Source organism: Nothoprocta perdicaria, unplaced genomic scaffold (assembly GCF_003342845.1).
Source record: "Nothoprocta perdicaria isolate Ctin4 unplaced genomic scaffold, notPer1 scaffold_201, whole genome shotgun sequence".
Classification (NCBI taxonomy): domain Eukaryota; kingdom Metazoa; phylum Chordata; class Aves; order Tinamiformes; family Tinamidae; genus Nothoprocta; species Nothoprocta perdicaria.
In genome coordinates, this window is record NW_020455217.1 from 716,313 (window position 1) to 740,412 (window position 24,100).

A 24,100-nucleotide genomic window follows, 5' to 3' on the forward strand; every position below is an offset into this window, starting at 1 on the left:
CTCCTCCCTGGTAGCCACACAGCCCTCACTGTCACACACCTACCAGCAAGCACAGAGACATGTGCACCCGGGTCCTGTCCCGCACAGGCTCTCCCGAGCGCGCCTCGTGCCATCTGCGCTCACGAGCCTCTCTGCCCCAGTGAGGCCATCTAGCCCTGAGCCTGCCCACCAAGCTGAGGGAGACTCCCTCACAGTAACTCAGGCCCCTACAAAGACAAGCCCTGAGTCGAGAGCGCAAACACAAAAGCCATTAAATACTTCACAGCTTCTTCACACTCCAAAGGATCAAAGAATAGGACTGTCACTGACCTGCACATCCCACGCTGTTGTCCCTGCAGGGAGCCGAACGCTGGCTTGCCTCCTTCTGACTGTCCGAGGTCACGACTCCTCATACGGACTGGGTGAATCCTTCACAGATGCAGTTCTCCTGGGATGCGATGAGCTCCTCCGATTCTCCACCGCAGGGGTTGCCAGGGGCCGGAAGAAGGAAGGAAAAAGAGAGCATTAATAGGCTGCACACAGGGAAAACCCTCAAGTCTCTGTCCCATTGTATGTGCCCACAGCAACCCAAGGGGAGGGGATGACTGCCTCCCTCTCCCACCCCCCCACAAGCAAAGCCCGAGGTCTCGGAGCCGTGGACACCGTCGCCCACGTCGGCCCGTGACGCCCGGCTCCTCGCGGCTCGCGCCCCCTCCTCACGCCAAGTGCCTGGCCCAGCATTAACACCATCACACACGACACACCGTTTAGGAAGGATTACAACACATTTTATTCTCACTCAGCCAAGTCACATAATACAAACACAAAACATGTCAGCAAAAGAACCGCCCCCTCCCAAGCCTACAGATGCACCAAGCCAACTCCCGACTCTCCCGCCGACATCACCAAAACAGGACCTGCTCTCCCCATGGCCGACCCTGCTGAGGACACCGCAGGGGCTCCTGTCCCTCAGTGACAGCAGGGCTTCCCTCCGCTCCGCTCCGCACTTCTTCCTGTGGAGGGACGGGCACTCATCCCTGGGACGAGGCACCGCTTAGCACAGTTTTAGAAGGAAGGGCTCCTTGCTTCAGGAGTTTAGACATGTGCCTCCCGTGTTAACAGGAGGGGACATGGCCTGTGGTCAGGTACATTATGGACCCTCTGCCGTGGTTCCTAAGTGTCAACAGATATCTGACCTGATCCCACACACAGGCATGGAGACCTTGCCCCGGGACACGCACCTCTGGATGATTCCGCTCGCTCAAAAGACACTGACACTACCTGAGTCACCACAGTGCGGGCAAAGAGAGCATCTGGACCCTGATGCCCGCTGGAACTTGGACGTCTCCGACATCCCGGGCAGAGAGCCCTACCACCCCACATAAACACCATCAGACTATAGAGGCCATCATGAGAGACAACCTGGGGAAAAAACTACACAAGAAAATCAGCAAAGTCCAGCATCCCTCCAAAAACCATCACACGGCACCCTGCCGTCYCCTCTCCAACATTTCAGACACTTTTTGCGCCATTCCCATCCCACATCCTGCTGCTCCTCCCATTGACTCCTGGCCACCTGCTTTCCCCTTGCCGGCAGCGGTGCGAGTCAGAGGTTGGTTTACTGCTTCGGGGCTCTTGCTCCTACCCTACAGATACTCAGACTTACGAAACAACAGTACCGGTCTGGGCAGCAGAGCCGCACATCCCTTATGAGGTCAAGTCCCATTTATACAGAGAGGGCCACAGCAGCAGCTGGGTGGCTGCGAGCACAGGGAGCCAGGCTTGGGGTTGCCCTGAAGAGCTGGAAGCTGCAGAGAGAGCAACAACAACCGCCTGAGCTTTGCCGCTCTTGAGCACTGCACCCGCCACCGGCCTCCAAAGCCCTTATGGCTTTCCCAGCATACGAGTTTCAGACCAGGAGGTGCCACCGCAGCCCTCCCCACGCGTCCCTTTCGCAGCACTCGCCTCTGCAGCTCTTGCCGTCCCCTTGCAGCGTCCCTGTGACACAGCTGCACAGGGGCCCGTCTGCCCTGCTCGTGCAGATCTGTTCACAGCCTCCGTTGTCTTCACACCAGTCGGACCCTGTGCAAACAAGGCAGGCATGTCCTTGGCAAACACGCCTTAGCCCCGTGTCCTTCCTGGAGATGCTGGGCAGCCCTTGGGAGCCTTGGGACACCCCCTCCCCTGGCTGTGGTGCAGGACCCTCTGAGGCCCTCCTGTCGCCCRGCCAGTCCTCCCTCTCTAGTAACAYGGGGCAGGGATGGCASRTGAGTGTGCGAGGACTCGTGCACCAGGAGCCCCTCGATGTCCTAGGCACTATTGGGCCTCTCCTCAAAGTGACGCGCAGCCGCTGCCCCTTGACGGCGCCTGCCGTCTCCCACGCTGCTGCTCCTAACAACATCGCTGGGCGAGGCAGATGCCGCACCAGCACTCACSCGGCTGGCACACGTGCGCGCACACAGGCAGCCCTTGTGCCAAGGCCGCTCCCGAGCAAGCCGGGAGCTGCCTGCACAGGAAGGGCACCGGCTCCAGGTGACAAAGGRCCGCAAAGGGACGGTGCTCCGACGCCAGCCCGGCGGGAGCGCTTCGGCAGTGCCACGCTGGACTAACGCTGGCTCTGGCTGYGGAGCGCGCACACTTACGCTTCCGACGGATCGGCCCCACCGACAGGATCTGCTCCTTGGGCTCCTTGGTGAAATCCCTGGCCATGCGGCTATTCTGAGGGCAGTTCTAGGTGGGAACAGAAGTCAGACGGAGTCACCAGCAGCCCCTGTGCGCACTCGCCCTGCGCCCCTCCAGCCTATCCCCATGCCTTCCCGCTAGCTCCCCAACTTCTGGGCCTGGCCTCAGGCCACATACGTGACGGGGCCGTGGTCAAGGCCCCCTCCTGTCGCTGTGAGAAAAGGGGAGTCCTTCCRCCCCCGCACAAGGCTACGTCTCCTGCACACCAGGGGCAGGCTCGGGCACTTTCCCCTGGGGCCGGCAACCCCCCTGCCCCGTGCGCCAAGGAGCGCTTGGGAAACTGGCTCTTTTGCAAGATTATTTTCTTAAGAGACATCTCTCCCCTGCACAGAAAGGCTCAAGAGAGGTTCAGCATTTGGCAGACTTACTATTTTGCAGGAGTATTTCTCTGAGTCGCAGAGCGAGACAGCGCAGTGGAGGTGAACCTCATCGTAATCCCCGATGAACTTGAAGACGGTGACATGGAAGCGACAAGTCAGGGACACCCCGTTCTCCTCAATGCCAATGGTGTTGTCCTTCATGTTTTGGCACCTGCACAAATGGCTCGTGCTCTCCCATCTCATCTCGAGCACCTCTGTCGCCCCCCCATCCCTCTAACTCTCCTCTCCTGCTTCCCAGCGTGATGCCAATAAAGCGACCTCATCCACACGACCGTGGCAGCACTTCATTGCAGCATATTGCTATAGGGTGGCGGCAGTGCCACCTGCCTATGTAGCTCTGCCTCCCTGTGACACTGTTGGCTTGCTTGCGCTGACACTCACTAGCAACAGTTCATTTCCCCTGTGCCTTTAGCAATATAGGAAGCTTTCTGCAGGTCACTTCGGGGATGCTGGGAACTTGGCGAGCTCTCTTTGTCCAGAAACGCTTGACTTTCCGCCGCTAGGAATGAACACCATGCCTGTCTCTTCCCTACACAGCACAGTCGGCGACATGCCAGCCCTCGACTCCTTGTCCCTTGCCTACCTTGTGTCGTGATGATGGCATGACAGCCCCCCTTCTGCCRTTCCTCGCCCACTTTCTCTAATTTCCCTCGCAAACGCTCCTAACCGCAAGAAAAAGGAAAAGCCAGAAGCCACAGAGTGTCTCGGCGGTAGCTCACCCTCCCTCGATGATGAAGTAGCGCAGCTTGTCGTTGCTGTCCCGCGAGGGCGTCGCGTAGCACTTGTTCAGCGTCAGGATCAAGTGGGTCGAGTCCGCTCCGACGACAAACACCCCCACGTAGAGYACGTCCCGGGTGGTCAGCACGACCTCGCCCTGGCGATACGGGTGCTTATAGGACGAGTTCTTATACAGYGCCATCTTGGTCGTGAAGCTGCCTTCCTGGGTCGGGACCGTCAGGTTAATCACGCTGGCAATGAAAAGAAAACATGCTCAGAGAAGGTAACACCTCACAGGCCYGTGCTGTCCCTCCACCCCTTAGAGGAAGGCTGGGATGGGCAATTCACCTCCGTGCTTACCTCAGCATCGGCCTCACGACAGAATCCAGAGAGATTTTTATATCCAGCTCATAGGCACAGGAAAACTCTACGTTGATAGTGCGGTCCCGAGTGATGATGTTGCCTGTGTTGTTGGCGCTTTCGATCCACACCGTGTTCTTGTACACGATGTGCGTGCCATTGGACTGCAGAGGAGGCAAACGGTGCCGCGTGAGCTCTCCTGTCTCCCTTCCCCCTTGTAACTTGCCCCTCAGCCCTGAAACCAGCTCCGAGCAGTGGGCTCGGCCACCCCTGAGACACTGCCAGCTCTTGCCAGAATGGCTGTGCAAAGAGCCACGGGTCACTGAACTGGCGACTCGCCACGTGTCCCTGAAACGCATCTCATCCGTGCATCCAGTCACGCCAAGCTGCCCCAACCCCATCCTTGGCAGTGAGCTGCTGCCCCCCACTCCCCCCACGCCGCTGCACCTGCACCACGTTGCCGCAGTTCCCCTTGGTGTTGTTGATCTGGAAGGAAATGAAATCTTCGCCCTCGATGCCAGGGCAGTGGCGGTCGTTGACACGCACGCCCTCTCGCTCAAAGCCCAGCTGGAAGAGCTTGCACTTCGAGATCGACACTTCCATCTGGGCAGCTTTGCAGGTCACCTCCGCGTCAATGATGTCGTGGGTGTCTAGAGAAGGGTGAAATGACACAGGAGAACCTCTGCAAAAAGTGCTGCCGGCCCAGCCTGCCCACCCGCCCTCCTTAGAGGTGCCACAATCAGCTGCTCCTGCGGGACAGCATGGTGGTCCCACCTCCTAAATCTGCACTATGCATTAACAGCACCCTGAATCTTGAGCGCCCAGACAGAGGTGGTGCTCACGCCACTGGCCCCTTGTCCCTGCAGCACAGCCCCATCACACTGCCTACGTCCGAAGCATTAGGCTGCTGCACCCACTCGGGCTCTCAAACCCTGCAGGCACTCGTTTCTGTGGGGTACTGCACAGAGGTCAGTGCTGTGACGTACACCACCTAACACCTGCACAAGCGTTTAGCTCTGCAGGAGCCCAGTTATCTGCTACCTTGCTATACATCGGGTCAGAGCTGCCAGGGCACCGCAAACCTACTGCACAAGTGAGTCTGCGCTCCGAGCACAGCGAGACCGCGGCAGCTTCGGCTGCAGCTCTGCCCAGCAATCAAATCACTGTGCCTTGCCAAATTACAGCAAAGGCTTGCACCCCAACAGAAACAGGAAAGACCCCAGCTTGCCTTGGCTGCTGCTGAGGACTCCCAATCAAATAAGCACAGCGAGAGGCTATCCGGACAGCCAGCACCCCCAGCCTCTACTGTCAGACTGCCTCCAAAAGCCCACGCTGCTCTGCCCCGGCACCGAGCAGGGCTGCACCGCTCGGGGAGAGGACTCACTGTTTCCGTAGGGCGGAGGCTCGATGCAGCCACACAGCTCCCCTCCGTTGTCCAGCTCGCAGCTGCGGTTGGGACAGTCGGCGCCCACGCACGGGTCTTCCACCACTCCTGCTAAAGAGGAAAAGAGGCACAAGAAATGGCACCTTCATCCTAGGACCGGAGCGGGGACACGTGTGCGTGCCATCGGCAACTTGCCTGAGCCACGAGGACTGTCCCTCTCCACCCCAGGTGAGCCTGACTTTAGAGAAAACCTCCCTTAAATGCAACCTGTGCTGCTAGGCACCCCCAGCTCACTTACAGCAATTTTCCTTCTCAATCCACTCGGTACCGAGGATGCCGAAAGTGCGGCAGGCCTCTCCGTAGGCAGCGAGGGAGCCACAGAGCTGGATCTTCTTGTGATTGTAGCAACCGTCCAGAAAGCAGGACTCGTAGAAAGGCAGGGGGTCCAGCAGGCCGTAGCAGGGCTGGAAGAAGCCTTTCATGTCCGTCAGCTTCAGGCAGTAGCTGTCGCTTTGCAGCATCTGGATCTGGACGTTGTCGCAGGTCGCGGCGTACTGAGAGTACTGCAGCTCRTTACAGCTGTGGGTGTGGCACACAGCACAGGGCTTGCGATGCGCCCGATCGCACGCTCCTGCTCGCAACGAACCCCTCTGCTCCTGCCCGTGCCGAGCACGCAGGGAGAGGGCCGCCCAAGAGCTCACCTCTTCTGCATGCCGTTGGTTTTCCAGCTCTGCGCCAGCACCACGCTGCTGACCACAGGCTTTCCCCGCAGGGTGACATAGTCGTCAGTCCGGTCACCGTTGAAGTTGCCACAAAGGCCGCACACCTTGTTCTGCAGCCGCTCCCCGATGGTGATTTTGATGACGTTAAAGCCATTGTAGCGGATCTCGATGTCGGGGCTCGAGTCGATGACCAGGAAGCCCTCCGAGCTGTAGATCTTGGTGGAAAGCCCGGTGACGAAGGGGACGCTCACCTGGCTGCCGTTCACCTGGTTTGGGAAAGGATGCAAAGCTGACATCTCTGCCCTAACTTCTGCCTCCAAAAGCATGCAGAAGTCGCTTGAAAACATCAGTGCTAACCCCTCCCCATGGCCCAGATGGGAGAAAACCACAACTCTGTGGGCAGCCCCTTTGGCCGAGTGGAGGCTGAGCAAAAAGCCAGGYCGTGGGCTCATTCCCCACTGTGCAGGGAGCTGATCTCCCTGAGTGCTCAGTCCTGCTCTGGAAGGGCAGAGGCTCTGGACAAGACCTTACCTTGACAGTGTTCCTGTCGCTGATAAGGATCTGCTCCTCGTTGATGTAGAAATACACGGGGGAGATGATGGTGAGGTTGGGCGAGGACCACTTGTCAAAGTTGATGATGAGCTGGAAGGAGAAGTCGGGCAGCTTCTGGCAGATGGTGGAGAGGACGAAGGCGCAGTTGGCCGGGAAGCGGAGGAAGGCCCCGTCGAAGGTGCGGAAGACGCCGCCGCCCGCGGCCAGGCAGAAGGAGCTCCGCGTGCTGAAGCAGCCGCGGACGCCGTTGCGCAGGGCGCACTCCTCGTCSGACTTGCAGTGCCGCGGGTCGCACTGGATGAGGTTGCGCCGGAAGCAGCGGCAGCGGCGCGTGCAGTCGCTGTTCCAGAACAGCTGCTTGGGCTGGAAGGCAGCGGCAGGGAGACAGCCCGCTCAGGGCCCCATCTGACGGTGCCCGTGCGGTGGGGGACGTCTCACCCATTTCAGGGTGTGCGGGGACCTGAGGGTGTGCGCCGGGCTCCCTTTCTATGCTGTACATCCTCTCCTATGCACTTTGCCTCTGCTCAGCCACATCAAAAGGCAGAGCGGGCAGTGGGGGAGCAGAGATGCGAGCAAAGGACAAGGCAACGGCACGTAAATTTGCCCTTAATCCCTGCTACTCTGCCACAGCGAAGAAACGGCAAGTTTCCAGTCCCACGGGAWCCACCCTCACCTCTGGCATGCACACAAAGGGCAGCATTTTGATTAGCTCCTGGACTACCTCTCTGTGCCCTGCTGGCCAAATCCAGATCAAGTTAGGTCCCCATACTAGAAAACTGGGGTAAGTACACCAAATAATAATAACCTAACTGGTTTCTTTGGCCGGCCAACAAAACAGTGCACATAACATCATCAACAGGAAAATAACGCCCACAGATGTGGTGGCCACCCTTCTCAGCAGCATCCTGTGCAGGGTGTATCTCCCTGGCAGCCCTCGTGAGACGCTCGCAGGTCCAACTAGCCTCCCCGTGACTGGGCCCAGGTGTGTACAGACACACATTTGGCCTTACGTCAAACCGCTTGGGGACTCGAAACCTCTGCTGGGCCTTCAGCTGCCACCTGAGCAGCTTTCACGTGGGCAACACAGCGACCAGCCTCCAGGCTAGCTCTGCTGCACAACGCCTGCTAGTGCCCCCGCTCCCTTGTGCAGGCTGCCTCACAGCGCTTGGTTCGGGGCAAACATTGCAGACCCCTGGGGTACTCTCTAYCCCTGGCACAGAGCCAGCACACTGGCCGAGTTCCCTGCTCAGGCTGCACCATGCCAGCGGGCACAAGGAAGGGACGGGGCTGACGCACCTCGTAGTATTTGCCGTCCGAGTAGCAGCCGCAGTTGTGGGGAAGGATGCAGCTCTTGCCGTTGAGGACGTAGCCCGGGTCGCACTGGCAGCCCTCCACGCAGTAATGGCTGCAGTCGCTTTTCAGACGGATGGCGGCGCATCGGGGCTGGCACAGGGACACGCAGCTCTCGTAGTGGCTGTTGGGGGGACAGCTGACGGCTGCGAGGCAAGGAGGGGAGACAGCGGGAAGACATGGATTAGCTCAGCAGACAGAAACAACCTCCCTAAGTGGCTTGGCAGCCACTGGCATGTTTCATTTCTTGCTGCCAGGCATCAGTTTGGATTGTTATCTTTGCCAAGATATGAGAAAGGCTYACAGGGTGGTTCCAGCCCCCCAGGTGCACATGCGTGCACCTCCCCAGAGCCCTGTGCACCTCCCGCAGCCTTTCAGGCTCCGACACGTCAGCGTTCGGACCCCATCCTTTGGCAGTGCTGAACCCACAGACCTGGCTCTGCCTCAGGGTTTTGCCCCTAAACAGAGAGCCCAGGAGACATGTCTAGGGAAGATGGGCGAGAAGGCAGCCCAGAAGTGCTTACAGCATGAGGTGAAGTTCCTCCAGCCAGTGATGGCAATTCCCTGGGTCTGGCACGTGCTGGCATAGTTCTGCAGCCAGCTGCAGGCCGTTTGCATGGCTCCGCCGTCGATGCACGTGTCGAAGAGGCAGTTCTTGTAGAAGAAGCCGGGGTTGATCTTGCTGTGGCACTTTGCGAAGACGCCGCTTTGGCTGGGGATGAGGCTGCATAGCTGCTGGGGTTTCCAGAAGCCTTCCACCTTCCCGCACGCGGGGCAGCGGTCGCCGCAGCCCACCTGGCAGAACGTGTCCCGCCGGACCCAGCTCTGGCCAAAGTCGGTGACGCCGGCCGCGGCCAGGCCGCTGGAGGCCACCAGGTCGTCCTCGGGGTTGCCGTTGTAGCGGCCGCAGAGCCCGTAGGTCAGGTTCTGGAAGCTGCGCGGCACCGTAACGGAGAGGAAGGTCTTCCAGTCGTACACCACCTTCAGCCCAAAGTCTGTCTCGACCACAATGTGGAAGCCGAAGGCAAAGATGTTCACCTTGCCCTGGCCCAGCTTCAGAGGCAGGTAGAGACGCTCGTTGTTGACCTGTGGGGAGGAAAACGCAGTGCCCGGTGAGCAGAGGCCATCAGCGCGTCCCASGGGACGCGAGCGCAGGCCGTTTGTTGCCGCTGCTGCAGGACAGGCTCTGCCAGCGCCCGACTAGCGGCCACAAGAAAGTCCCCAGTCCTCCTCTGCAAGCTGTGCCCCATGGTACAGCCAAGTGCAGCCCCCACTCCCCTTGCCATGCAGACAGYTCGTAATCCATAAAGACTTGGGGAACAGAAACCCCAAGGACTTTGGGGAGCTGCGGCTGATCCGGGTAAAACCAATGTCGCAGACGGGAATATCCCTCTGCTCCCAAACTGTGTCCGGGCCGCCTTCCCGAGTGAAGGGTGACCCCTCTGCCCCAGCACTCACCAGCACTGTGTATTTGTAGGCACGGTGGATGACTATGTTGTAATTGAAGACCTCCACTTCCACTTGTTTCACCCACAGGGCCAGGGACGGGTCCCGGTCCTCGTTCTTGGCGGTGACAGTGAACGCGGGGAAGGTGTCCGATCTCTCCACCCTCGGCCGGGAGATGGTGGTGCAAAGGACCAAGGTGCAGCTGCTCTGGAAGTCGAAGGAGAAGCCGTCGAAAGTGAGGTAGTGCCCGTAGCCGGAAACGATGCAGGAGGCGTCCGTGCGCACGCGGCAGTAGTAGAGGCCGTGCTCCTCCAGGCAGTACTCGTCGTCCTTGCAGGGCACRCTCTCGCAGTAGACGCTGTTGTCGGAGCCGTTGCAGTAGCAGAGGAAGTGGCAGGAGATGTCCATCCAGAAGCTCTGGTTGGTGGCCAGCTGGCGCCCCTCGAAGCTGCAGCCGCACTCGCTGCGGGGAACGCAGCGCGTGCCCTGCAGGGCGAAGCCGTCGTCGCACTGGCAGCCCTCGGYGCAGGCGTCCGCGCACACGGGGCCCGTGGCCAGCGTCTCGCACGTCTCCGTGCACGTCATGCACTCCTCGAAATGGCTGTTCTCCGGGCACGTGAGAGCTGCGGGGCGAGCACACACAGCGCTGGCGTCAGYGGCCCTGCGGGCCTCGAGGCAGCAGGGGGGCAGGAATGGACAAACGGGGGGCAAGGTGAGGATCGACCCATTTGGGAAGGAGAGCAAGGGGGGAGGCCCGGCCAGCAACCTCCTCACCGATGCCTCCCTAAAATCTCCGTGACCGAGACCCCTCTAGCACCTGCTATCTGCCTCTGCACTGTGTTTTTTTCACATTTGCTTCTGAATTCTCACACCAACGGCAAGTTTACAGCGCTACAAACATGCCTCCTTCAAATTAGCCTCTGCTGATGGCTTGCATTATTGTTAGAAACCATCTGCGGCTCTGTAACGCTCCTACATGGCATCATAAACCTCCTGATATCTCCTGAAACGCCACCATGAAACTACTTAATTGGGAAATCCGTCTCTACAGGCATAGGCATCTCTTAGATAACATCTCTTGCACAGAGAGTGACGCTTTCTTGCCTTCAGGCTCAAAACATTGCACTCTTAAGGTACAGGTCASACTACAGTCCCCTAGATCTTTCAGTGCCACAGCTTCCATCATCATAAAATGAGCGTAAGCAAGTCGCTCCACATGTCTAGTCGTTAGGCACTTCTTTTCCTCCTCATATCTGTGATTTTGGACGCCCACCCCTGCCATAAAGGCAGGATGTCTAGTGAGCTTCTGACATCCCTTTGTCTGCACACTAGAAAGCCCCTGAGGAAAAGATGCCAAGCTCCCCGTGTGCCCSCAGGCCCTCCGAAAGGCTCCCCAAGATGTCCCGGACTCACGGCAGAAGCTGTAGCTCCTCCACTGGCCGACGTCCACCTCGGCATTCTTGCAGGCGCTGGCGTAGCGTGCGACGGAGTCGCACAGCTCCGACTGGTTGCCTCCGCTCTGGCACAGGCGGAAGAGGCACGTCCTGTAGTAGGCCGAGACGTTGACCACGCCGTGGCACTCCAGGAAGGAGCTGTTGGTGGGGTCGTTGATGATGCCGCATTTGGAGCGGCTCCTGTAGTGCTTGAGCAGCTCCGAGTCATTGCCGCAGGCCTTGAGGAGGTCGCCGCACTCGCCGTTGCAGATCTCGTCGAACGTGGTCCAGCTCTCCAGGAAGAGCTCCAGGTTGTCCGTGCACTTGCCTTTGGGGGGGCAGAACTCGTCGCTGCTGTTGCCGTTGAAGAAGCCGCAGAGGCCTCCGGTGCAGTTAAAGTAGGCGGTGGAGAGGCGCATCTCCAGGAGGCCCGAGTCGTAGTACTGGATGCTCAGGAGTCCCTCCGACTCCACCACGGTGCCGTTTCTGCTACGGTAGATTTCCAGGCGGCCAGAAGGGTGGGAATAGGGCAGCTCCACGTCGTAGCCATTCACCTGCAAAAAAATAAAAAGCATTTTGAGCTGAAAGCACCAGTGCTTGGAGCTGTATTGCGCGGCTGAAACTTTGAGCAACCTAGTAGGCCTGGGAATCAAAGAYCACAAAACTATTCYGTTAGGGATGTTCCTTCTTTGCCCCAGCCATTTTGCTGACTACAACAGCAGCAAAACCACTGGCTCTGCTGGCAGCTGCACTTTTAATTAAAATCACAGGGTTTGCAGTATACACCTTGTAGATTTATTTCTGCATGCCCCCAGCCCTGGCAGTTGCTCAGAGCAGACAGTGTCTGCAGGCAGACACTGTTGCCAGCCTCACCATCCCCATGCCTGAACAAATACTTGTTAAAATCCAGCCCTTTCCCACATAGGGGTGTCAGGATTTGCTGCTCTGCAGCACTGTCCACACTGATGTGGCATGGAACAGACGGGATCTTCAGAGACCAWGCGCAGCGCTTAGCCGGGAGCCCGAGATACAGCATCCAGGGAGGAGGAAGCTCCAATGGGGAAGAAGCTTCCCCAGAGAGGACACCGCGACACGGCATGAGCTCATTCCCCCCTCATACCTTGATTTCTGCAGGGCTGGTGCCTCCGATCTTCACCTCCTGGCTGACGGCCTGGATTCTCAGGGCGCGCGGCCCGTCGGGAGCAGAGCCCGGCTTCTTCTGGCTGATGTCCACTTCGATGAAGTCCAGCCTCTCCGGGCATGTCTTCAGCAGCGTGTAGGAGTGCTCCAGCGGGTAGGGGAACGTCACGCCGTCAAACGTCTGCAGCACCTGGTTCTGCCCCACGAGACACACAGTCTCCCGCTTGGGATAGCAGCCCTGGTAGCCRTCCTCGACAGTGCAGACCTCTCCCTCCTGGCAGGTGGTGTTGAAGCAGCTGGCCTCGCCGCCGGCCTCGCAGCGGCACTGCACCGAGCAGTCGGCGGCGGCCCAGAAGGACTCGCCCAGCGCGTAGTAGCGGCCGSCGACGTCGCAGCCGCACTCGCGCACGGGCACGCAGCGCTCCGCGCTCAGCACGTGGCCCTCGTCGCACTCGCAGCCCTCGGTGCAGGGCGAGCCGCAGGACAGCGGCGCCGTGAGGTCCGAGCACGAGGCCGGGCAGCTGCTGGTGCACACCGAGTAGTGGCTGAACTCCGGGCACTGCACGGCCGCCGCTGACAGAGGGGACAGAAACGACACACGGACAAAATGACTGYGCAGTTCAGGGCCAGCTACCCCTGCCCCACCGGTCTACGTGATCAGCACTGCAAAGCGACCCTGCACACCCACTTTCCTAAAGATTTGCATCTCTCTCCTGCTCTCCCTCGTGCATCTCCCCAAAGGCTCCTCTAGAGCACCCTGTCGCACTGAGCCAGCACAGTGATTTAGCCCCAGGAGCACAAGGACAGCCTGTGGCTTATGGGCTGAAGCCGCTTCAAAGCCATGGCTGGCGAGTGGTACATTAGCCAGGTCCCCTCTCTCCCGCCTCTGCGGTCTCTACAGTGGCCAAGTGCCCCTGGAGCCAAGTGGAGCTCCCTTCTCCATGTATGACTCTCGCTGCCCTTCCCTGTCCGTGAGCGCCTCACACTGCAGACAGGAGGCACTGACTGGTTCCTTCTTCCCCTCCTCATCTCACACCCTGCTCCTGCTCCGCCAGGAGCTTCCAGCAGGCCCTGCTCCCGATGGGAAGGCTTCCAGCAGCTCACGCAGCGCCTTACCGCATCCCGTCGCGGCGCGCCAGTCTCCCACCGGGATGCCCAGGGCCTGGCACACCAGGGCGTACGCCTGGATGGCCTGGCACAGGCCGCTGCCGTTGCCGTGCGAGCCGCACAGGTCGTAGACGCAGCTGTGCACGAAGGCGGTGGGGTCCACGACGGCGCCGCACTCCCACAGGGGCCCGCTGCTCTTGTTGATGAAGCCGCAGTACTCGGCGGTGAAATAGAGCGCCTCGAGGGCCGCGTCGCAGAGGCTGCAGTTATCCAAGCAGCCCGGGGAGCACCTCCGATCGGGGTGGTACACGCGCCAGCTCTCGCCCAGGTCCAGCACGGATGCCGCTAATCGCCCGTCGGAGCGAAGGGTGTCGTCCTCGGGGTCCTTGTTGTAATTCCCGCAGAGGCCACACGTGGCATTGATGTACGTGCCCGGGACAGAGATGGAGGCATAGTGCTGTCCGTCATAGGTCACTAACAGGCCAAAATCAGTCTCCAAGGCTGTAGACAGGCCGCTCTGGTAGACTTTGATTGCACCTAGTTCCAAGGAGACGGGTAAGGACGTCACCAAGCCATCGACCTGTGGGAAGAAGGCAAGAAGACTGAAGCACCATGTGAGACAGCAGAGACCTCGCGCTATGACACGGACAGGAGCTGCACCCAGAGGGTGGCCTTAGGGCTGTCCTCGGGAGGCAGCGTGGCCAGCGCCGTGGCTCGGCCACAGCTAGGGCAGCTTGCGCCCCAGAGGAGCAGTCCTGAGCCCTTTTCTCTTTTGGCAGGGCTCTTACCTTCACTTTCCCAAAGCTGCCCTTGGGGAGGAYGATCTTGTGTGAATAAGTTTCCACAAAGATATCCTTCAGCCAGGAGACGGAGGAGCCGCCTCGGTTCTCATTCTTGGCCTCCACGTTGAAGTAGGGCAGCTTGGACCCTGGCCAGCACTGCCTGGCAAGGAGGTAGGAGCAGGAACCCTGGAAGTGAAAGAGGAAGCCGTCGAACGTGTGGTAGTGGGGATCTCCGAACACCACGCAGGTGCTGCTCTCCACGGGCACGCACTGGAAGAACTTGATCTTCGGCTCACACGCTTCAAGGGGGCTGCAAGCCATCTCCTGGCACAAGATCTCATTGTTGAAGTCCAGRCAGCGGCACTTGGTGCTGCAGTTTGAGTTCTCCCAGAAGATCTCTCCTTGACGGAGAAATTGCCCTGAAAAGAGAAAGTAAAAAAAAAAAAAATCCATTACTTTTCTGACCAGAGGACCTGACACTGAGCTTAGAGGACACTCAAACTGAGCCACATCATCTCCCAGAGAGGTGGGCCAGCCTTACAGTCAAGGCCACCAACTAAGCATCTTCCTTCAGTGCTTAGCACAAGTTCACTTTACACAGGCTCCCAGCAGGAGCCATTTAGCAAAATGCTACAATCACAGGCTTAGTTTTAGGCACACACTCAGTGCCATTCGAGTCAAATTGCGTCCTCCCTGTGCTGGAAGTTCAGCAGATATTTCGAGTGCTTTCATGAATCACAGCTTGTGCAGCACCATGCAGGTTAGGAAACTGCTAGGCTACTCCTTTCATTTTTGACCCATGCTACCTGGTTCCAGGTGGTTTCTGCAGCAAATAAGAGCTCTTCATGTTTTTTTGTCAAAGGGGAACTGGACTGCAAGCACGTGCGCTTCAGAGGCCATTTCCACCTCTGCCGTTGTAATTACACTGYCCTACAACTTTGTTGCTCTAACTGGAATAACTCATCACATAACTTTGCAGGTCACAGATCAGTCCTGCTGTAAACAGCCTGGAGCCAATTTGTTTCCATTCTAAAGATGTTCGCATTAACTCTGAAACTAAAGAGCTGTTGATAAGTAACTGTCAACACCAGAGATAAGAAAACATGTCATACACCAGAGATGACAAAAAAAAAAAAAAAAAAAAAAACAGCAAGAGGATGAGCTAGCTGTAATTGCAACAGGAGTCTTGGGTTTCTCTAGCCAGAGACATGAGAGGCAGAGAGAAGCCCACAGACCTAAGGGTGACAAGTGCCCACGAGCGATTCCCTTCCCTCCAGATGCTTGCTTTTCACACCCTTSCTTCACACGGATTTCACTTCGCATGCTGCATGCTCTACCTCGCCTGCCTTTTCTGGTCCCCCTGCCCAAGGGAGCTACTTTGTGCCATATCTCCTCTTAGGGAGAGCTGCTCGCAGCGGCTGCCACATCAGTGTCCGAGCTGGGGCCATTTGGGCAATCAAGCGGTGTCCTCGCCTCACGCTGCATCCCCTCTTGTGGTGGGGACAAGCTGTGACAAACCTGACYGTGAGGGAGCCACGTGCCTCAGAGCGGTGGCACCTCGGTCCCCAGCAGCAAGTGACAATTCGCTCTCGTTAGAAATGCTCCCAGAGCAAAGCAGACCCTCCGCACAGCTGTGCCTGACACCTGGTAATGCAATAACCTCCAYGCAGCAAAGCCCCTTCGCTACCACTGCGTGCACTTAACCTCCTTACAGCTCTGCACTGTTGGTGACACATGCCCAGTCACCGTAATTGGGGCAGAGGCACTGGATTTATCTGGCATCCACTTGGAGAAGCTGCAGTTCCTGCTGCTTTGGAGAGGGGAAATGCAGCTAGCATTTGTGGCTCTGGGAAGCTGGGGGKGACCTCGCTTGGCACATGCAGCAAACCAGAGACACAGACAGGACCTAAATCCTGGTCACACAATTTGGTCCCCCTGMTTGCACCTAAAAGGGAGCTTGTAACCCTGGATTTCCTTGGCATACAAGGAAMTACAAATCGAGCAGCAGCCCAGAACAGTCACACATATCACTACTAAACTCCACAGTCATGTTACATTTTGCTCCTCTGCACTACAAAATTTTTAAAGAGCCTAAGACATTTCTCTGTTACCTCTTAGGCTGCAGCCATGAGCCGGGTCTATTTCTCTGCCATCTATTTTGAAAGCCCAGCGTCCAGGGACATTAACGTTGGTTGTGTCTTCAATATTAACTATGTCTGGGGTTCTGGAGCCTGGGAGGCTGAAAAAATTGGTGATATTTCCTCCATTGAATCCAGCCTAGAAGAGACAGAGATCAAATTATCACTCAGCCTTGCTAGAGGAACACAACACTGCATTTCTGTTCTCCCCTCCCATCCAGCCCCAAAATAATCACTGAGCAGGGGAAAAGAGCGTTTTCAGGAATTTCTTTTTGGCCCTCATTAAGCAAGATGCACTAGACGGTTGCCAGAGATCTGTGATTCTGCAGAGGCCTCACCTGGGCCATCACACCACCAAGCCCTGTGAGAGGATCCCCTCCGCTGGCTGTCCCTGTAGTCCAGCTGATTTCATGGTAGTTAAATATGGCAAAGGAAGACACGCCATCTGTGATGAGGACAGCCTGGAAAGTGTTCACCTGTTGAGAACACAAAGAGATTCACCAGATGAGACTGCTTGTCCGGGTAGTTTGTCTGCCCTTCTTCCACATCCCTCGTTTGCCTGGCCAGGAGGCGGGAGCCTTGCAGCCGAAATACGCTCTCCCTCCTGATGTGCCTCCAGCTGCTCTCATCCACACCATGCCCTCCATCTGGGAAGGGACAAGGACATTCCTCATCCAATTTAACACCGATAGATGGCAGCATGAGAATAAGCTCACGGGATGAAGGATTTGGACTGCTACAACCTGTTATCTTCCTGTTACCCAATCTTGGCTTTTCTCATCACCAAGTTATCTCACCGGGTTCCCCTCCGTGCTCATATTCCACAGCACTGTTAAGGGCAGCACACATCAAAGTCTATCATGCCTTATACCTAAGGAAATGCTGCTGTGCTTAGCTACCGGACCCTATAGCGACCTGCCAAATCTGCTGGTCACATTCTTCTTTTCACTTGAAATGACTCTGCATTTCCAGCCACAAATATTTCACATAAATCCACTCAACTGTGAACTCATGTCTCAGGCAAAAAAGGATGTGCTTTGCCAGAAGGCAACACAAAATTAAACTCTTCACTTCCACCATTGTACAGAAAGGCGAAAGACTTCATCCCCGTAATTCACAAAATTGCTATTCAAAATAGAGCTAAAGAATTGTCTGCAGCTTTTCTGCATTGCGAAGAATTTCCTCCTTAAGTTGCATCGTGCTATTCCGCGTGCCAAACAGGCACCTTGGTGGCTACTGAATGGGAAGGCTGCACTATAACAAAATAAATTGCATTGTGTTGCAAATGCAATTCTTCAGGCAACACACGAATCTCTGTATTGCAGACTCGCTGTCTGCAAATATATATGTATTTTTTTCAGTGAGCACTGCCAGAACTGGAAAAAAATATGCATTAAATCTCAAGCCTCTCTAACAAATGGAAAAGAGCAGCACTGTTTATCAGAGTCAGCTCCTCAAGACAGAAACCGCCAGCTCTTGGCACTCACAATTTGCACACTGATCCTGAAAAACCCATTTCCCAATGCTGCAAGGAGAAAGTAACAGCTAAGCTTTGATTCAAAGCTTGGAAGTTGAGCTACGGGTGCAAAAATCAGACCTGTATCGCATCCTGGTTAGTCTCGAGCAACAGACTCACCCCAACAGACTCGCCCAGGCATTACTGCCACAATAAGTTGCTTTTAAACTGAATCACGCTCCAGAAAGTGACTGGAGATTAGTGGTGTGAACTTTGAGTGATTCACGCCACGACAGGGAGGATCAATCTCCCCATTCCCATGTATAGAGAAGCCCCTGAGCTAATGTTCCATTAATAAAACTTGGCTCTTCCAAGGTCCCTGTAGCCCTGTGCAAAAAATAGCTCTGTTTTATCAATGCAGAAACAGAGGCAAAGCAAAGGTCATGTAGCAAGGCAGAAATTATCCAGTATGATGGAGCCAAAACTCCTAACCAGTATCAGAGCCTGCTTTTGACGTGCAGCATACTAAAGCCAAAGAGAGGATGCCTCTCCTCAGGATCCTGCAGCACACAGCAAGGCTCTTAGGAGCTACACGGGAGCAGACTGGTACATGGAGCTCATCTGCCAGAAAGGCAACTGAGGAGCGGGCGGATGAAATGACTCGCTCAGGCCTCAACACAACCCATAGTAGAGGCAGGAAGCAAAATCTATGTTTCTGGCTCCTGACTCATTAATCTCCTGGTCATTTGTGGGCTCCTCTTTCACTAAATACATTTGTAGACACGGACTTTGACATGGAACATCATCAGTCAAGAAGCACAACCCTTTGCTCTTACCGGAGTCGTGCTGCTCCCCCCGTAGAAAGTGACTTCCTCCCAGGTGGCAATGAAGATCCAGGTGGCAGAGAAGGAGGACATGTCTTTGAAGTACTTGCGGACGTCTTTGGAGGCTCTCCTGAGCAGCTCGGGGTCCGTGCTCTCCCGGTAGTAGATCTCTCCTCGGATGCCATTGTGCACATCTGCCCAAAACGGGGCGAGGAAGGCCCGGCCGTCCGAGAGGGGGAAGGCCTCTGGGGTAAACTGGCTCACTAGCACATTGAAGGAGATGACGCCGTTGTTGTTGACCTGCAGGGAGAAGGCAGTTCGGTTTGAGCAAGGCCTAGCAGCAGCCCCATGGCTGCCAGATGGGCAGAACATGCAGGGTGCGCAACTCCTGACAGAGCTTGGCTCTAATAACGACAGTCTGCGAGAAGGCAAGACCGTCTAGGGCAGAGATTCAGCTACTGCATCCTCGCCTCTCTTCCCACAGCCGGGCTTGCAGGTTTATGGGCTGCTTCCAGCTGCTTTTACACACAGAGATAGCACCCACAAAACACAGACACGCTCGGGATCAGGACTTGGTCCTGCTGATGTCTAATGCACTGTTTTTATGTGCTAAACCTTCTTTAGTACAGCCTGGGAGGGATGGCTTTCCCCTCACCAAGCTTTTGCTGTGAGCTTGTTTAAAAACAGCAGTCTCCACAATTTTGGGGCATGCAAATGAAAGTCCAAACGACTGCTCTTTTTTTCTTGAGGGTCTTTGCAGGTTCTTGTTTCTTGTCATCTAACAGGAATAATGTTCCTTGTGTCAAGGCCCTAGCTTTGCTGCACCATTTAATCACCTACAAAGACAATTTATTGCCTTTTATATTCCTTCCCCACGAACATTAGCCCATTAAATATACCTTTGACTTTCTTAATCATAAAACCTATCAGTTCATGAAATCTAAGAACTTGTCAGGTAGGTACTAATAAATCTTCCAACTCTTGACGACAGGGAAAGCGTGTTTAAAAGGCAGCTGCTAATGGCAAGGAAAACAATAAAAGGAAAGTCTGCAGCAAAGCTGCTTCTCCACTTACATAAATGGTTCTGTACGATGATCCAAAGAAGATGAACGGGACAGAGAGCTTAATCTCAGGAGAGCTTCCATCATCAACTTTGGGCGTTTTCGTGTCGTTCTGCCAGAACGGGTACAGATTCGCCATGGCGTGAGCTGAAGGGAGAGGCACAGTCCTTAGGGCAAAGCCAGCACTGGTCCTGACTTGGGATACAGCCCAGTCCGGCCCCTGGGGGGCCAGTCCCAAAGCCCTGACCTCCAGCCTTGCACCTGCACAGCAGGGAGACCAGCTCTGTTGTGCCCTGGGTACGAGCCTGCCCTGCCCATCCACCCGGGACACCCATTCCTGGGCTACAGCTTAAGGTATTGTGACCATTRCAACATTTCCCGACAAAACTTGGTTTTCTGCTAAAAGGTACTGACAACAAATAAAAATATTTTAGGAGAAGGTTTTGCTGTGTCTCGATAGAAGCCTGTGGTTTGCTGGAGGGCTGCAAGGCACAGGCTCATGTCCCCGGGACAGGCCCCTTCAAGGGCGGGCCGTGCCAGATCCCTGTCCCCTGCCTCCCCATCGCTCTGGCTTCCTACCCGTGCGACAGCTCCCCAGGGAAGCGGGGACTTGGCTGTGCTCTCCCCCCTCCTCTCCTCTTTGATGTAGAGCAGAAACGTATTGTCCCCGCGATACTCAGCTGAAGGTGACGTGAGCAACAGGGCTCAGAACAATCCGGGCTCTGTTTAGCTCAATTCAGGACCTGCTTTTATTTTCCAGGTCCTAACCTGCGGCTTGCAGAGGCCTCTCACTGAAGAGAACTTGCTCCAAGTGCAGCTTTACAAGAGGCAAAAAGGTGTCTTGCAGCTCCCTGCTCTGGGGACTGTCCCCTGCTGGAAGCAGGGGCTTAGACATAGGTCTAACTGGGGCTTAGATGAGACATAGGTCTAATTCCTTTTCCAGATGTGGAGCTCAGGAACTTCTTAAGCGTTAGCTTCTTAAGCGTTACTAGTATGATGCAGCTGTAACCTTGCATGCATCACTCCAGCAGCTCGCCAGCCCCTGCCCACAAGGAATTTTAACCACTGGTGGCATTTCTCACAGGGGAACGGCCAGCCTCATTTTACAAAGAAAAGAAACAGTCACAGTTTCTAGAAGAGCTGTCCTCAGTAGCTGGCCACAGATTTAAGATCTCCGAGCTCCCAAGCTCTCGGCTCCCTGAGACCTATTTTATAGCAGCAAGCATCAAGACAACCACAACCTCTTGCATTGCCTCGTGTGCCCATATACATGCTTGCAGGTGTAAATGCTCACAGAGCTCAACAACTTATGCAGCCCCTGTGTCCTGCCAGCGTTTTCAGCTCCACCAAGCAGCCCGCCAGCTCCTCATTTAATGTAAACTATCGCTGCTTCATCGCTTCCAATGAAGCGAGGCCCATTTGCGCAGGCTGGCGATCCGTCTCCCGCGACGTGGTCTATCAGTCTCCCAGACTGACACCTGTGCTTGCCCATAACGTCACACAAATTCCCATGCTTTGTATTCACCCTTAAAAGCAGCAGGCCTTCCAACCCCGAAGGAAAAGCTGGACTCGCCCCGGCGTTGTGCTTGCTCCCATGCGGGGGACGAGTGGATTTGTCCAGGCCCGTGGTACCCGTGCGGTGCCTGGGCGCTGCACTGCCCCAGAGCGTCCCGTCACAGAGGACGAGCAGCGGTACCGCACGCCGAGGCCGGAGACACTAACCTTCGTGCCGGGCAATCAGCACCGAGAGGGCCACCCAGGTCCGAAGCAACAACCGGTCGTTCATCCTGGAGGGAAGACACAGCCCGGACACACATCACGTCGGCAGGACAGCACATCCTCCAGCAAACCCCAGGTGGCACCTACAGCAACCACGTCCTAACGCAGCCTGAAGTCTGTGTGGACACTTAGGAGACGGAGAGCCCTCACCCACAAAACAGGCCTGAAATGCTGACTCCATTAAGTGGCATAAAGAGAGYGCTCTGGTGATAAAAATACCCTGCCCTGCAGGTATGGTCAAAGCAAGCCCCTTCCACAACAGAAGAGGGACTAACTTCACGCCGAGCGCGGCTTGTGCTAACAGCCCTTTTCTCAGTAGGTCTTCAGTTCTCCTAATAGTTCACAACAAATCCCTGCATGATCTGCTCAGCACGGGGGTCCTTCTGCCCGACTTCAAGACAAACAGCTTTGCCTTGCACCAAAAGTGAAGCTGTTTCTAAGTTACTTACATCACTACGAACTTCAAATGTTGCTTTAACTAATCCTTTGCACAGGTGGGTAATTCAACCAGCGCTTAACATTTGTGACTCGTGTGAAAAGAGCACAAACATTTATGCAGCTGTGCAATTTCCTCGCTGTACAGAAGTCAATGAYATAGAGAGAAGCAAAAATGAGGCTAGGTACATGAAGGAGAAAACCTGCACTCATTCCAATTCCTTTCACGTCTGACACAATTTGTTACTCATTATTAATCAAATAGGAAATATTGCTAAAATACCTGCTTTGATTTCCTCGCTCCCGTTCATTTCACAGGGGCATGGCTCATGCAGAGCTAATAGGAAGCTATCATGCCCTCCTTGTGTGCATGCACATGAATAAAAATTGCAGGATCAGCGTTGGACACCAATTATATCTACACGTTACCTATAGCCTTCCTTTCCATTTCTGCCTCCATATCAAATAATCTTTACATGTAACACACATTTCAGCTGTGGGGGCACAACTGCCACGAAATACTGCATCTCTTTATGCTCTCTGGATCTCTTTCTATATAGGAACAGTGACAGATCCAACTACTTTAAATATACACATGTGTATAAGCAAGGCATATAACACAGCATATAAYATAATTAGGTGAGGAACATTATGTCCCCTGTGCCCTATCACTTACGCTCAAGTCCGATTAACGGGAGCTTGGAAAGCACAAAGCAGGGTGACAGGCACCTTRCACACTGGTCAGTGCTTTGCCGTGCGCCAGTCACAATTACGCTGGCAAAATTAGCTTTCAGCTAATTTGCTCCGGGCTCAGAAAAAGTCATTTCACCCTGCAAGAACTTCACTACATCCCTTATCCTGAAAAGATGAAAACATGGCAACAGACTTTTATACAGATTATAAACCCAAGTCCCTGCAGCTTCATTAGTGGAGAGCAGGCACAGGATGGCTAGAAGAGAAAACAGTGGTTCGAGAATGAGAGCAAGAAAGGGACTGCTCAGGAAACATGACAGCAAACAGCGAACATGTTATTTAGGTATCACACTCCAAAATACATTTTTGCCAGTATGGAGGGAAAAAAAATTACCAACCTGTTTCGTAGATTAGAGAAGAAATTAAGTCTGAAATTTTAAACCAAGSGTGGTGAAAATTATGTCAATGGAGAATGCATTTCCATGCTCTTYTGCCAATTACTGCTGATGACCAAAGCGATGTCTYGGTCCCCTTGCTCTTGCAATTGAAAAGTCCGTTTTCTTGAGGCTTGCCTTAGGGCTGCAGGAGTGTTGAGTTGCAATCACAACTTTTGCCTCTATTGATAACTAGCAGGTCAATCTAAAGATCAGATTCTGGCRTGGAGAGATAGAGAAGCTTCTTTCTTCCCCAAACGCTCACCCTTCAGGTAGATTTGGATGGAAATGTCGGCTAGTCGGAGCTGGGTTTGAGGCTGTTCTGCTCAGAATCACTTTTCACTGAAGGGAAAAAAAAAACTCAGAAGAATTGAGCCCCTTCCTCCTTTGTGTAGGCAAGGAAAAAAAAGCATCAATATAGTGTTACAGAATTAGCATTAAACAGTGCTGGGCTTAAAGCACAGTGCAAAGCCAGTGCCACGAAACTTCAGTGAACTTAAATTTCCACCAAAATCTTGTTTTAGTTGCTGAAAATCAACTTACCTTCTGTTTTTAGCAGCACAACAAGAAAAACTTTTTCACTAGAGCACCTTCTCCGCACATCTTCTGGAGAGGGTTTCACGCCTGTTGCAGTTCCCAGCCTCTGAGAGGACTGCCGTGCATTTTTAGCCAAGCTTGCAGGGAACTTTAAGCGGTGACTCCCTCGAATATTAGAGCCTGCGCCCGCACGTGCGGCCTGCAGTTTGGAGCGGGGAGAACTCTACCTCCGTCACCGCGAGGCGGCGGCAGGACCCGGACACCGGGCAGCTGGAGGGACAGCACGCAGGCTCAGGGGACACTGCAGCGAGCAGTACGGCCCTGCAGATATTAGTGCAGCTACAAACAGGGCCATGCGCACACGACTCCCTGTCTGCAGCACCGAGCACGGACACCCCGGGCCCTCGTGGCAYGTGGAGCTGAACATTACGTTTGAAGAGGCTTCACCGGCCTCTTGGGAAAACTTTGTCTTCCAAGCTGCCTTCTTTTGGCAGGGGATGCTCCCACCCCACAGTGCTGGAACAGAGCAAACCAATGTGGTTTCTCGAGCACCATGATTCCTTACGTGTCAGATTGAGGAAAAACAAGCGCTGAGAGACAAGACAAGGTGCTTTAACTCTCCCAGAGGTGTGCATGAACGTGGGGGTGA

General features: G+C 55.3%; 1 protein-coding gene across 1 annotated transcript; it reads right to left on the reverse strand.

Annotated features, from left to right (window-relative positions):
* Nucleotides 1–749: 749 nt before the first annotated feature.
* TECTA (tectorin alpha) lies at nt 750–22,904 on the reverse strand. The gene is made up of 24 exons (XM_026038121.1): nt 22,879–22,904; nt 21,296–21,360; nt 19,587–19,720; nt 18,525–18,812; nt 16,571–16,708; nt 16,206–16,371; nt 14,101–14,513; nt 13,322–13,892; nt 12,186–12,778; nt 11,046–11,619; nt 9,645–10,255; nt 8,711–9,272; nt 8,133–8,332; nt 6,816–7,199; nt 6,264–6,550; nt 5,861–6,141; nt 5,563–5,673; nt 4,626–4,828; nt 4,179–4,342; nt 3,821–4,069; nt 3,090–3,252; nt 2,622–2,709; nt 1,945–2,061; nt 750–1,787 (listed from the first exon to the last, which is right to left on the reverse strand). Exons 2-24 carry the CDS (start codon nt 21,357–21,359, stop codon nt 1,687–1,689), a joined length of 6,462 nt encoding a protein of 2,153 aa, XP_025893906.1. The 5' UTR covers nt 21,360; nt 22,879–22,904; the 3' UTR covers nt 750–1,686.
* Nucleotides 22,905–24,100: the final 1,196 nt, after the last annotated feature.